This window comes from Sceloporus undulatus, unplaced genomic scaffold (genome assembly GCF_019175285.1).
Source record: "Sceloporus undulatus isolate JIND9_A2432 ecotype Alabama unplaced genomic scaffold, SceUnd_v1.1 scaffold_13, whole genome shotgun sequence".
NCBI classification, from domain to species: Eukaryota; Metazoa; Chordata; class Lepidosauria; order Squamata; family Phrynosomatidae; genus Sceloporus; species Sceloporus undulatus.
Window position 1 is genome coordinate 2990377 of NW_024802935.1, and position 15790 is coordinate 3006166.

At 39.1% G+C, this 15790-nt stretch overlaps 1 protein-coding gene across 5 annotated transcripts in view; it reads right to left on the reverse strand.

Moving 5' to 3' along the window:
- Positions 1-195: 195 nt before the first annotated feature.
- LOC121917238 (TPA-induced transmembrane protein-like) overlaps positions 196-15790 on the reverse strand; it is a 30732-nt gene continuing 15137 nt past the window's right edge. For 4 of the 5 annotated variants that reach the window (XM_042443000.1, XM_042442999.1, XM_042442997.1 and 1 more), the window contains 2 exons: positions 9855-10057; positions 4106-8537 (listed from right to left, as the gene is read on the reverse strand). In XM_042443000.1, coding sequence (XP_042298934.1) covers positions 8509-8537; positions 9855-10057 — 232 coding nt within the window. In that variant the 3' untranslated portion in view covers positions 4106-8508. Of the gene's footprint in view, positions 1169-4105; positions 8538-9854; positions 10058-15790 lie in introns of those variants that run through there. The other variant, XR_006100989.1, reaches the window with a different exon arrangement.

A 15790-nucleotide genomic window follows, 5' to 3' on the forward strand; every position in this document is an offset into this window, starting at 1 on the left:
AGGCCCTGCCACTAGCTTTGCAAACATTTTAGCAGTTTGTTTAGCTTAATAAAGTCCATTTTCTGTTACAAATGAGCCCTTGATATTTTTATATTGATAGACTTTAGTAGGCAGGAGAACCTCTTCCATATTGAAGTTATTATTTCTTTCATCAGTTATATAGTACCCTGGTTTGAATGGGAGAAAACTGAACTGCTTTAAAGTCATGGCCAGGATGCAGGTGGAAGATGGGAGTTTCATTCACTTCTTATAGTCCTCTTTAAGCTGATGTTCAGTCTAAATATTTCTTTGTTACCAGAGCTTCAAAAGAAGAAGAAGAACATCACCAAACCTGACTGTGAGTTTATTATGCCCCCACTCCACTCCAGTGCTGGCCTTTTTAGCAGGTCTGTTTAGCCTCTGAGATTTTCTTAATAAATTCACAGTCAGGTTTGGTGATGTTCCATGTATAAAACAAGCATTCAGAATCAAACATATTCACCTTATCTCTAGCTACAAATTTTTTCTTTGAAACCAAATGTTGTGAGTTTACAGCATGGGCTATCAAAAAAAAAAGGGGGGGCAGTTTCTTGCCAAAGTTTCCTCTCAGGATGTACAAGAAAGAGCAAGGGTTCAGTTTCCTTTTATATGATCCCCAAAGTCACTAAGTTCTGGGAAGATGGTCGTTTTAGATTTTTTTTTACAAGATTTTTAGTTGGTTTTGATTCACCTGAATATTTTCCAATTTTTTTTTAAAAAAATAGCAGACTGTATGGTATGTTTTGTTATTATGTTACTCAATACATTTTTGTTTTGCACGAGTTCTCATAAGGGCTGAATATTTATCTAGGAATAACATGATTCACATTAGCAAATGAATCCTATACAGGGAGAGGCAGGATACGACTTATTATTATTATTATTACTTCACAAAATGTCCAAAACATATCAGCTGTTTTTCACCCCCCAGGTTTGTATGCCCATTACTTGACTGTTCTTGTAAACTCCATTTCAAGAAATGATGTGACTTATTTCTTTTCTTCTTCTTTTTTAGTGACATCTTTCTTTGTGACGTAAAAAGGGAATGTCCTCACAAGGCAGTTTTACTATACTCTGTTTGGCTTTGATCAAATAATTATTAAACCAGCTGATAATGTTTTACTTTCAGAATGTTCCTGGCAGATGGAGTCTGATGCACATAAAAAGAAGGAAGAAAACAGAAGTTAAAAATAGAAGTGACTGTTACAGAAGAGATGGGAAACAAAGTAAAAAAAAAAGTATGTTCAGCTTTGTATTGGAGTGGAGTTTCTCTTTCAGGTCATGTTTCTACCTCATTTTTTTTTAAAGGTGGGACTTCCCACCTTTAAACTACAAGCCCAAGCTTTCTGACTTCTTCTTGAAAACGTCACATTTATGAACTGATTTAGGAAGTAACAGTGTTCCTTGCAAATACAATTTCTTGTCAGTGGAAGCTGATGGCTCCCACATTAGTGAATCCATTTTAGTTTTTACTCCAAACTTTACAGGAGTGCTTGGAAGTTTTAGTGTTGGATAATGTTAGCATTAGTGTTAAAGTGTTAATGTCAAACCATTAAGAAAAGTCAGTTCACTAATCTTTTCTAGGGGAAAGTCATCCCATGTGTGGGAGATGCTTCTCTGGCAGCTAGATGCAGGTGCCAAGGATTGGCCCTAGTAGTCCATCATCCATCAGTCAGAGAGTCCTGTTATGGGGCTGTGAAGGCAGAGGCTTTTCAAGTAGCACCCATCTCATTCTCACTTCAGGTGGACCTGCTTGATTCTCAGATAACAAAAAATCACACAATGGTTGTGCACTCGAGTGGCTTCTTGGCTGCTATCTGCTGTAACTGATTCTTGTTTTGGGCCAGGAGTCTAGGAAGTGGTGAATGCTTTGGATATTTGGTTATCGGATGCTGGATCTGTGTTTCATGCACATGTCATAAATCAAGAAATTAACACACACACACACACACACATATATAATTTATCATTTTATATTTTAATGCTATATTTTAATGCTTTATGAAAGATTAACCTTGAATACAAATACATCTTTTTAGCCTCTGTTTTCAGAATGTATGGTTATGTATTTACTGTATGTACACTTGTCCCTCCACATTCGCTAGGGTTAGGGGAACAAGACCCCCGTGAATATGGAAAAACTGCAAATAACAAAAACACCATGTTTTTACCTGAAGGACACCTCTCTAGGAATCATAGAATGGCACTGGAGTAGCTACAAATGGTCTTTCAGTGCAACTTTTAGTTAAAGTTGACCACAGAGTTGCACTGGAGGACCTAGACAGTCCCAGAGAGAACCTATTAATGCAATCCGTGAATAATCAAATCCGCAAATATCAAAGCCGCAATTATGGAGGGATGACTGTACTTGCCTATACGTTGACCTCAGGTATAAGTCAAGGGAAAGTTTTGGGGCCAAAATTATGGATTTTGATATGACCCATGGATACGTCAAGGGTAAAACTTAGGGTCATGTAACAAGGGACATAAAAGGACAAAACAAAGCAAAATGATGCCAAAGAGCTTACAAAATTTCAGCAGGCATAACTATTTGTGCTCACACTAAAGATTGGATGAATGAGAGAATAGAATAGGATTGGTGCTTCTAGGACAGATTATACGCTTGCCTTTCACCAGTTCATTTTTAAAAAATAAAGAACAATATTTACATTGACCCATGAATACGTCGACTCAGTTTTTTAGGATCAATTTTTTGACTAACATTTTTAGACACACACACACACACACACACACATATATATATATATATACACACACACACACACACACACAATATGTGATGTGTGTGCCCCCACTCTCTCTGTGTGTAGTAATTTAGAGTTATGCAAACCTGACTGGTTTGTATTCCACAGTGTTGGGAATACATAAGGAATCATAGTCCCACTATCTTCACTTACTGGTTAGCAGCCACTGCAAGCCACAGTAGTTTGTTTTCCTGTCAATTAGAACTCAGCAGATTGATGTTTTCACTCTCTCTCTCTCTCACACACACACACACTTTGTTGTGGAATGAAAAATTATGACAATGATCTTATTTCTGAGTATCATACTGGAGATCACTCACAAGAGGGGGGTGGAAACACCAGGCTGCTGCATCTTGCTCAATAGGAGAACAGACCCCTATCACTTGAAGAAACTACTGCCTGGTAAATCAGGATGGAGGGGAGGTTGGACCAGGAGACTCTGCTTAGCTAAAGAACTAGTTACATAATGTAATAGCTGATCTAGAATTTCTGTCAACATCTATAAAAGGATAGAGGCAGTACAGACCAGCAATTAAATTAATTAATTAAGTAATTAAGTAATGATTTATTTATAGCCCACCCAATCACAAGGAATTTGGGAAGGTTACAGCAATAAAAATACATAAATATAAAATACATAAAAATAAAAATGACTCAACTTCTTGAGCTAGCCCTGATGGAGATGGGCTAGCTTTTTCACTCCCTCCCACGCCAGAAGATGACAGTTTTCATGGAGGGAGGGCTCTTTGGGCTGGCCTCACCTTGGGCTGGCCTGACCACATACTAGGGCTGTGGTAGGGCTGAGCATTCACACGCTCCAAGCCCTTGTTCCACTGCCCATGCACCATTATGCCATGCGCCCATCCACACGGTGGGCGCCATGATGATGCACAGGTGGCACTGCACCCAAATGATGCTCCGCCAGGAAGCAGGTTCTTTTTGGTCCTTCTGGAGGCCACGGCATCTGGTTGCCACAGCCTCCATCCAGGGCTCAAAGGGGTAGCGTTGAACTGCCCATCTGCCGAGCCCCATAAATTCTGTCGGCTTGATTACAGCTATTTCTAATTCATATGATCCCATTGATAAACCAGAATGGATAATTGTATAAGTATAAATTGAGATCATGGGCAAAGGATCATTTAATTATTTATTTGTACTTTGATCTCTCTCATCCTATTTTGTTCATGCTTAGAATGTCATGTGTATGGTTAAAAAGTTTAGGGTTTTCACAAGAATGAGTTTGCCACTTTCATAAGGATGACTCATGAATTCTGTGTGAAACTTAACTGGGAAACCCTCATAATGCAAAGAATGAGGAAATGTTAGATTGGTTTCATTTATTTTTGTGGAAATGTATTCCCCTTTACTTTTGAAGGAATATATATTGCTCAGTACAGTTTAAAGCTGTTACAATAACACAATCTCATGTGTACATTTTTTTTTATTTAAAAAAATCCATAAAATACAACATAAAATAAAAACAGACTCAGCAGACAGAAACAAAAGATGTCTGACAAGGAAAGGCTTGTAATAGAAACTTCTTCATCATATTAAAAATGGAAGGAGGGTTCAAATGAGTTTTGAGAGTAATAACTGACAATTTTGGGGAATGCAGTGGGTAAAGAAAGGGAAATCAAACTGTCTCCCTATTCCCCACAGTTTTCCCCTTAGGAAAAACCTTTACTTGAAGCTGAGTGTTTGGACGTGAAGGAGGTCCCCTTTACTGGAAAATCCTCTCAAAACACATTCATCAGTAGTAGGGTTTCTCCATGGTCTCAATGTGGGTTAACATGCATTTTTAAAATTGAGATATTTCACATACATCTTGATGCAAGATATATGTTCACAAAATTGATATTATACATGGTAACTTTTCTCCTGTTACCATTTTTTGTGTTTATGTATTGTCCCTTTTCTTTCTTCTATATTTTATCAACCCCTGAACAAGGCCATTAAATGTTACTACCCAAAATGCCTTGGGCTAATGGAAAGAATAAAATCATCTTTTTAACACCCTTAGAGAAAGGACTTTATCACACAAGGCAGCAAATCATAACTGATGCAGGATAATCACTCCTTTAGCTGGGGATTATCACATGATGTTAGTCCTCTTCATTGTTCTCTCAAAGGCAGACTATTTGGAAATAATTTCTTTTCATTAATTCAGGTAGATCAGATAGATAGCTGCTTCCTGCTTGCTTTCATTTGCTAGCACTTAGTCTGGTCTAACTGATCAGAAAACCCTCCCTAAAGGACAAAAATTGTATTTTTAAATGTAAGACTGTTTTCATTTATATTTCATCTATATTTGGAGAAGGGAGATAATCTGTACACATGTGTGTTCCTGTGTGCCAAAAGTGGCAGAGGTAATGTCTTGGCAGTGTGTGACAAGCTTTTTGTGCTATAATCCCAAAAGTGTTTTAGGTATGATAGAAAACAAAGCAACCACAATTGCATAGCATTTTCCAAAAATAATCTTATTGTAGTGGTCCTTACATCAGACAAGACTGTTATAGCAATATATTCCACTTTAACTGCTATGTTTTCCTTCCATAGAATTCAGAGGTTTGTACTTTAGTGCTGCCTCAGAGCTCTTTGGCTAAGAATTCTAAGTTCCCCTCCCTAAACTGCAAATCCCAGGAGGCAGCCATAACTGTTAAAAAGGAATAATAGCACTATAACAGTGTAGTGTGGTATTCAGCTTTGTCTCTTCTCTACATCTCTTCTATTGGATGCTATCAGCCTTTTTGCTTCATGTAGGTTTCCACCAGTACTAGACAAGAAAAGAGCAGTCAAGGTCAAATTTCCCCCCTCTGTTATGCTAACTTCTCTGGTCTCAGCAGATAAGGAGTCTGTTCTATGCTCCCTAGGATGCCCTCTCAGGGACTGTAGTATTGCATTTTAAAGTTTATATAGGCCTCTATGGATGTGATCCTATATTATTTTGGCAGAATACTAGCTCCCACCAAGTATACCTATACTTATTTTCAGTATTAACCCGGGGGGGGGGGGGGTGCAGCCTGCACCAGGTAATAGCCAGAAGGGGGTGACCCTCCCCCACCCCATCCCCATATCCAATTCAGACTCCTCCTGCACCTTGCAAAGAATGGAAAAACCCTGTTCTTTCAAAAAATGCAGAAGTCTGGATTGGGTATGTGATGCCATGATTGGGTACAGGATGCCTCCTGCCTGGGCATGGAGGCATGCAAAATAATTCATGTTTAAAAGTTTTCATCCCGCACCTAACTCAGGAGGAAAGGACAGGAAAAGCCAGTGCGATAAACTCCTCAGTTTTGCAATTTGATTATAGCGTTCAATTCAGACTTGACTCTGAGTGCTTATGTTTCTACTGTGTCCAAGTATATTTGTTCACTGCTGAAGTCAGTGTGCCACAAATCCCTGTTCCTGTAAATATGAGTATAGAGTTTATCACACAGGAGGCAAAGCACCCAAATCCTGTGCATAAACGGGGTGATTTTGCCACTTTTTGCATGGGTTAATCTCGCGTTAATGCTTAATTCAAGCAATGTCGTCTGAAAACAATCCTGCTCTTGTATGATTTACCTGAGTTTAAATCCCATTTATACACAGAATTTGGGTGCTTCCCTCCCTGTGATCATTGGCAATGTTGTTACATGCCTTATTTAAACCCTGTTCGAGCCAGTGTAATGCAATATGCACATGGGTGTCACTGGAGTGTCCAGAATTTCAGCTGAATCAGACATTTGAACAGGGCCAGTCATAGAGAGCATGTGATTCCATGTTACAACAGTTTCACTGGCTACTAGTTCACCAGTGGAGGCTGGTGGTCTACATGTCAGTAGGGGGTGAATCCACTCCAAGTTTTAGTCCAAACTTTAAAACAGCTATGCAAGGTGCTAAACTTGTTTGGAGGACTGGACTTCAACACCTTAGATAACTCCTTAAATTTCACAACCTAAAGCTCACTCATAGCTCCACTTAGGCTGCTTATAACCTATGGAGTTCTACATTACTTGGAACCAGGTTATCTGAAAGACTACATTCTCCTACAGAAACCTGTCCAAATTTTAAGATTATTGAGAGGGGCCCTTTTTTCTCTTTCAACAACATATGAAATATACGATTCTAGTAAGGTAAAAAAAATTACAGGATTTATCTCTTGGTTTCTTTTTACTCAGTTCTTAGGGAACTTGTTTAGCTTGAAAAGTCACAGATCTGAACATGCTCAGATTTAACTTTTCTAACAAAACAATATTGCCTCCTTACCACTAAGTGGTGCAACAAACCATACCTTATATGCAGCACATTTGATGGCCATTTGAGAGAGTGTCCTTGGTAGTTGCTCTTAGGTTCTCAAATTACTTCTTGCCAATCTCTGATGATCTTTCAACAGTCAGCAAAGGCATTTATACACAGGTCTTTGGCTTCAGAAACTAATAATTGTACATTTTGTACAATTGGTTTGTTACAGGTCAACTTTGACTTATGGAAACCGTATGAATGGGTAATGAATAGGAAGCCTCCAAGACTTCAAGTCATTGACTGCCCCACTCAGGTTTTGCAAACTCAGGGTCATGGCTTCCTTTATTGATTCAGTCCACCGGTAATGTAATCTCCTTCTCTTCCTACAGCCTTTCACTTGACCTTTATTGTCTTTTCACGTTGTCTCATTATATAATCCAAATACAACAGTTTCAGTGTAGTCTTCACTTCTTGTGATAGTTCAGGTTTGATTAGGTGTAAGACCCATTCAATTGTATTTCTAGCAACCCATGGTATCTGTACAACTCTGCTCCTGCATCCTATTTCAAATGAGTTTATTTTCCTCCTGTCAATTTGCTGATATTGTTTAACTGGTTCTTGCCCTTACCAAGGTTACGTGGAAGAGGATACCCTTCTGCATTTTACTTTGCCAATAGTTTCCTTGAGATCCATCCAATCAAAAGCAAGACAGATGTTTAACAATTGGCCAAAAAATCTGTAACTCATAAGATCAACACAGGATGGCTCATGCATTCACTAAACAGATGGATTCTCAATGTGTGTTCAAACTGATTGTTATGGCAGAGGAGGAGTGAGCTGCTGAGAAGTAAATGTAAATAGCTACTATGCTGTCATCACATTTCTCCAACCGCAGAAAGGAAGGTAAAGCTGCAGCAGGCACAAAGAAGCAGGTTGAAACTTGACACCGAAGGCCTTTCTGCAGACGATTATTGTCCAAGAAATGCATATTTGCTTCTCTTTTACTACGCACAGTTTAGCAGCATAGTGAAAATCCTGGAAACACCCTTGTACTGAAGAACCAAAGTAAAAAAGAATGGCATTTGCCAACATTCTACCAAGAGCCAGCTCAAGGCTGAATGGGACTTTTTATGTATCTGTTTTCCGGAATGCTCTTTTTTTCCAGCATTGTCCTTTTAGCATTTTGTCAAATGTTAAAAACACATACCCCCCACACACAACCCCCCTTCCATCAGTTGTAATCTAAGGGCAGTTTGAAAAGTCTGCTCTCTTGAGTGTTCATTTCTAAACATTGGCACTTAAGTTCTTATTCATAGATCCACCATCTTGTCCATAAGGCTGATGCACTCACGTTTTTCCTGGAATTGTTGATTGGTATAAGATGGAGAAGAACACAGTGGATATGTTGTACAGAACTTTGTTTGTTGAACAAATGAAATGGTAGGCAACGTATCTGAAAGTTCTTCCGAGATCAGGCAAGAAATCCAGACATCTATGCAATTCATCCTTCTGTATTAATAGGCTGTATTTCTTTAGAACAAAAGGAGGTTTATGGGGGGTTTTTAAGGGAAGGAGGAAAAGAGAAAATACATTTCTAGTATGAATTATTGAAACCTCTTTCCTTATTTATCTTTATTATATCTATCCTCAGAAATCTCATACACACCTACACATACTGCCTGTGTCTAGATTAGCCAGAGGGGTATTATTACCTGTTCTGTTTTTAGATTGCAATATTTGGATGGATTAAATGAGTGATTATTGTAATCTTATTTGTATAATTTATATCCCACTTTTCTCCCAGCACAGGATCCTATATGACAATTTGGAATTCATTCTCCTCAATGAAAGATTCGAATGAGAAGATCCAACTTTGAATCTCTCCATTTTCTCCCATAGAAAGCTGTCTCATATCACATGCAGGAAAAGGACATGGGTGTAGCTAGCAGAAGGAGGGAATGATGGCATTGCTCCCCTCACTAATAATGCTGCCCCTCCCTTGAAATTTTCCTTCACTTCCCAAATTTCTAGCATGCAGTAACTTAAAATTTCATCTGAGCATTTAGAAATACAGTTTAGGCATCCAGAAAAAAGTGGTAGGCTTGGTAAAAAGTTATCAAGGGAATGCAAACACAGTAGATATAAGCTAATGAAAGGTATACTTTTCAGTGTCTCACTTCTGCAGTGCTAAACATTGGGGGGTTGTAGGAAAATTTAGGGACAGGATTTCTTACTTAGGGGGCAATGCCGTTATTTCCCTCCCCATAGTAGCACACCTGGTAAAGAGATTACATCAGGGGCATTTGAGGATGAATGGAGAAAAAGTGTCCAGAGCTCCAAATAATCCTCTTTCCACACCTCAACAAAAAAGGAATACCTTGGACAAGGCATAAATATTTCCCTTTTTAATGTTCCTCTTTTCTACATTTTAACTGTATTGTTCTTTTAATATTGTGAAGCCGCTCTGAATCCCAGTTCTGGGGAAAGAGCAGGATACAAATAAATAAATAATTAATAATTAAAAATAATAATTCTCTCCCATTGTTTGCAACAGAAAATGCTTCCCCTTCCTCATTTCTGTCCTACCATCACAATCCTAGCAGGGCTTTGGATGGGTTGGATACTCTACATTTGGAGTATTCTAATCCTACATGTAAGACTGCTTTCCCCATAAAATTAATCAAAATAAAGCATCACTCCTTAAATTATATAAAACTAATGGATCAGAGAATGCGTAGAATGTACATATATGAGTTACATATTTTTTAACTGAGAGACTGTTTGCAAATACAAGAAATGTTTAAAACATTATCTAGGAGTGCAGTTCTTCATTAAAGAAACACTTACGTGTTAGTGAAAGAGATGTTGGATCAAGTGTCAGATTTATACATTCAGGTACATCCAGACCATACAGTTCTTCCTGGTCATAAATATTTTGCCTCAAAATATTCATTACAAAATTTTGGTTCATTCTGTACTTCATAAACTCTCTAGTCTCATCTTGTGGCACTGAGAAGCACAAGTGATAGGCTGCCGTATTATTTCCATCACTGAAAGAAGGAATAAGACATGGTTGGGAAAAAATGCCAGTGCAAGTTCTCTACCCTACTACTTCATGCAATCTTAAATGAACCCATAAGATTTGTAAATGCACACTTTAAAAAGATTATAGAAGTGGGATTCTGCATAAATATCTGTTATACAAATCTGACAAATGTAAATATACAGTGGACCCTTGCCTTACACAGGGGATCTGACCCCCCCCCATGTAAGTTGAATTCTGCCTATGCATTGCTTGTGCATGCAGTGGTGTGTTGGCATGGCAGCGTGCGCTCCCCGCCCCTTGCACCCCGCGCGCTCCCCGCAGCTTGAGCGCATGTGCTCAAAGCCGTGTATAACACGCCCGCGTATAACACGGACATGCTGTACCAGTTCCCAAAGATATCAAAAAATAGAAGACTATAACAGAGTGTGTTTATGCACAGTTCAGTAGAATATGGACACTTCTGTTTTGTTCAAATGCTCTGAAAAGAAAAAGTAGAAAGCATTTATTTATTTATTTATTTAATATCCTGTCTTTCTCTCAATATTGAACCCAGTGTAGCTTACAGTATAAATTAAAACAAATACTTATAGAAAAGTTTTTTTTAAAAAAATGAACATATAATCCAATTAAAATTGTTTTGAACATAATTAAAAGCATACTCAGAGCATAGTAAAGATTTTTAAAAAGCACCTGTGCTGATCCTGTTGCTGCCTTGCATTCCATTCATTACAAAACAAAAACAGCTTCATTTATATACCGCCTCATACCAAACTAGCAGTGTCTAAGCAGTTTACAACTGTAAGCTAATTGCCCCCAACAATCTGGGTACTCATTTTAGCAACCTCCTCAGAAGGCTGCAAGCCTGAGTTGAGCTTGAGCCCTTTTCCTGGAATTGAACTCGCAACCTTATGGTTTTGAGTGAGTAGCTGCAGGACAAGCATTTAACCACTGCACCACCAGGTCTCCTGGTGTACCTTTTCATTGGCAGGTACAACCTGTCAATAGGTTCTTAGTTCTGCTGCTATTACTTTATTGCTTTTGTATGATAGGTCCCTTCAACTGAAGTTCCACTTCTTAGGCAGTCATGTGGTGTGAGTGAGCATGACTCTGCTCCTCTCTCCCTCTCTGTGATTACAGTACATTCACACAGCAGCTGACTTCAGGAGGCAATTGGCATCAACAATCACTTGCCCCCTCCCCTCCTTTCAAAGTGCAGGGCTACTGTGTGAATGTGCACACAGCAGTCCCACGCTTTGGGAGGTGGTAGAGAAGTGGCTGTGGCAGCCATCACCTTTGTGAAGGCAGCTGCTCTGTGCACATTCACACAACAGCTGGCTTTGGGAAGCGGTTGACAGCCAGGGTCACTCATCCTTCTTCCTTCCTCATAGAAGGCAGCACTTGGCAGTGCAGAAAACAGATCATGCAACCATGGATTACCAAAGTGCTATCATGGGGAAAAGTGTGATAAGAAATTATGCCAAACTGGTATGCTCCCATTCTTAAGCTAAAGTGCTTATGGTGGAACTTAGGCTGGTGTGAGAAGTTTCTTCCTCCATTCTTGTCAGACAGGTCTGTGAGGGTTATAGGACCATGTAAAAGCTCTCCCCAAAGATCATAAGGCTTAGACAGGTTCAAATGGAGAGTAAAGTCTCCTTAAACAAAAACAAAATAGGAACTTCTTGTTTTAAAAAAGCAAAACACACACACACACACAAAAAAACAATCCAAGAGTAGATTTGGTGCAAGCGCTGACACTTTCTTTACTCTTCTCTCTTTCCCAGTTCTAGATCCAAATTGTATCTGTCTGTCTGTCTGTCTGTCTATTTTTTAAGAAGAGAAATACCCTAACCATATTCCAACCATTTTAAAGTCATCAAGCTACCAATGTAAATCGCCTCATCTATCCAGTTTTACAAAATGGAAAAACCATTCTCCTCACCCAGTAAGAGTGAGGTATTTGTGGCTCTCTGAAGAGACAATATGAACAAATTTTATTTTTACAAATTACCAGTAAGCTAAATTACATAGAGGAACCATGCAAAACAACGACTGCTGCTTTGTTGAATAGACTTGTAAATTTCAAACAACTCTCTTTTTTCTAGTTAGTTTGTGCTTGGGGTGTACTGAGCTGCATGTGTGTGATTGTCAAAGAAGATGGGTACTGATTTTGTGCAAAAATAGTTTGCACAACTTACAGAGACCTTAGTGAGAAAAATAGTGGTCCTTTTCTTGCTCTTGTCTAAAGGAAAGAAATCTCACAAAGCTTCAGAATTGTTCAAGATGTATCATTGGGCTGAAACCACATAGAGAATGTGGAAATTAGAAAACACTATTTAGACTCTTCCTCTAGCAGGCAATGTTTCACCAAGAAAGAATGATACTTCATGCATATGTAAATGTTGCCTTGCTATTTTCCAATATATTTAAAACAGAGTAGAACACTTTTCTGTGTTGAACAGATTATGAAGGGAGCATCAGTTTGGCAGTGTGTTGAAACATCTTTTTAAAAATTCTCACTGAGAGTTTGAACACAAACAACTTTTGAATGCCCCAAATCAATGTTTGTAAAAGATTCAAAAGGACATCAGGGACATTTAAAAATAATAATAATAACTAAATGTTATTGATCATAGAAAATGAATGAACTGTACATCACCAGTTGCAACACAGTAGGCAACAATGGCAACTTTACACAAAACAGTCACAAAAACTATGGATGTATTATGTGGATAAAATATGCCACTTTTCCCTGTTATGAAACTGTTCCCTTTAATCACAAATGTAGGTTGGTGGTGATAGGCATGGGTCCAAAACAGAGCTGCTAAGAAACAGGAAGAAGGTTTTCTCATTCTTAGGAAAACCCTGAGTTTTACCAAGGTACTATTTTTTGGCATAAAAACTAAAAACTCACATGAGAAAAAGGCTTATTTTATACCCTCCAGCATTTCACAGATGAAAATTGAGACACATGTCACCAGGCAACATCAGATTGTCATAAAGAGGGCAAAAGATATTAGTGAGGAAGAATACACAAGTTTGGAGAGGCTGCAGCAGTTTGCTTTTTGCCTGAGAGGGCAAGATTCTACCCAATCATAGAATCATAGAGTTGGAAGAGACCACTAGGGCCATCCAGTCCAACCCCCTGCCATGCAGGAAATCCAAATCAAAGCATCCCTGACAGATGGCCATCCAGCCTCTGTTTGAAGACCTCCAAGGAGGGAGACTCCACTACACTCCGAGGAAGTGTGTTCCACTGTCGAACAGCCCTTACTGTCAGGAAGTTCCTCCTAATGTTCAGGTGGAATCTCTTTTCCTGTAGCTTGCATCCATTGTTCCGGGTCCTGTTCTCTGGAGCAGCAGAAAACAAGCTTGCTCTCTCTTCAACATGACATCCTTTCAAATATTTAAACAGGACTATCATATCACCTCTTAACCTTCTTTTCTCCAGGCTAAACATCCCCAGCTCCCTAAGTCGTTCCTCATAGGGCATGGTTTCCAGACCCTTCACCATTTTTGTCGCCCTCCTTTGGACACGCTCCAGTTTCTCAATGTCCTTTCTGAATTGTGGTGCCCAGAACTGGATACAATATTCTAGGTGGGGCCTGACCAAAGCAGAATACAGTGGCACTATTACTTCTCTTGATCTAGACGCTATACTTTTATTGATGCAGCCTAAAATTGCATTGGCCCTCCCTGCTGAGTTAACTGCAAACTTCCCTTTGCATTCTGAATTCAATTTGCAGCAATTGAACTAAGCTGAGGACAAAAGAGGAAAATGAAAGGAGAAGAGAGAAATTGGGACATTTTAACAGCAGCTGGAAGAAATGGGAGAACAGAGACTTATTTAGGACTGTCCCTTCCAAATCAGAACATAGAGGGTATGTTATTTGGAAAATGAAAAACAGGAATGCGTGTGTATAAAATGCTTTACTTGAGCAGCTTACAGCTTGGTACCCTGGAGGACAGTGTGGCTGGCTAAAAACCCAAACATTATTCCTGATAGGAGGTAAGGATACAGTTTGCCATGTAAAGTGTATTGACTACTCTGAAATGGTGACATACACCCAATAACAAAATGATAAAAACTACACGCAACTAATGCAAATCAATAATCTGTTCATGAGGAAAGCCCTTCAATTGGACAACCAGCCAGCCTCCCTGTCTGTATTGTTTTTTGAGGGCAGCAGAGGCTGGTGGATCTGTTGCTGTCACAAGGGTGATGAATCCACTCTCACCACTACTTCAAGTTGAATAGGATTACTAGCATTGGCAGAGTTTCCATTCAACTCAGAGCAGCTGCAGGATGAACAGGAATAAAATCCAGAGAGGCATCACTGACCCACCCTATGGCAGGTCAAATGGCTACACGTTTCCTTCTTGCTGGAATTTATCACCACCACATGCTAATTTATGTTTACTCAAATCACATGTGTGAATGTCAGTGAGGGAGACAAACAGAAAGAGAGAGGGACTCAGAGAGAGAGTCATGCAGCCCAGATATCTTCACTAGCTTGCTTTTAAAGTAATTTTTTGCTTAGTGTAGGATGTAGCTATTCTTAAGGTTCTCCAGAAATTAGTTGTTCTCCTTTTCATGGGAAGCAGCAGCCTCTTGTCTCTTTCACACTACACACAAAGGACTTTATCATACATTGCTATCAAAGTGGAGTTTGAAAAGTATAAAAGTGTACTTGGCCAGTACTTATCACATGATGGCATGTCTATCTTACTGCTGCTTTGCATTCCATCTGTTCCTGGATTACTCCTCTCCATTATTGGGGAAACCCCATCAATGCCTCCCAATCACAATTTTTTCATTATGGATTTCAGTGCTTTTCGCTTTAGTTCCACCTCTCATGCAATCATGTAGTGTGAGTGGGTGTGATTCTCCTCTTTTCCCCTCTCTCCACTGCTATTATAAGAAAAGAAGGCTTGGACACAGAAGAAGGAAGAGTGAAAATAGGGGAAAGAATATCAACAATCTAAGATAAGCAGCTGATACCATCGTACTAGAAGAAAACCTCACAGAGCTGGAACACCTACTAGGGAAGATAAAAAAAGATTTAAAAAAGAAAGAAAGTGCAGAGGCAGGCATAATGTTGAACATAAAGAAAACAAAAATAATGACCACCAAAAACCTTCACAAGTTCAACCTAGACAATAAAGAACTAGAAATAGTAAAAGAATCCCCATACCTGGGATTAAACATTGATAGAAATGGGGACTTCAGAAGAAGATTAGGAATTGAGAGGATGGCTATGAAAAAACTAGAAAAGATTCTAAAATACAAATATATAGAACTGAGCACAAAAGTTAGAATCATACAAGCCATTGTATTCTCTTTTAATATGTGTGGATATGAGAGCTGGACAGTTAAGAAAGAAGACAGGAAGAAAATTCGTTCATTTGAGATGTGATGCTGGAGAAGAGTGCTGAGGATTCCATGGACAGCCAAAAGGACAAACAAATGGGTCTTAGAGCAGATCAAGTTGGAAATCTCCCTGGAAGCCAAGATGACAAAACTGAGGCTGTCGCTCCTCAGACATATCATGAGAAGGAAGGACTTATTGGAAAAGACAATAATTCTGGGAAAGGTGGAGGAAAGTAGGAAGAGAGGAAGGCCACATGCTAGATGGATGGACTCTATTAAGGAGATCACAGGTATGGGGTTGCAGGTATTAAGCAGAGCAGTAGAGTGTCTTGGAGATGTCTTATCCATAGGGTCGACATGAGTCGAGAG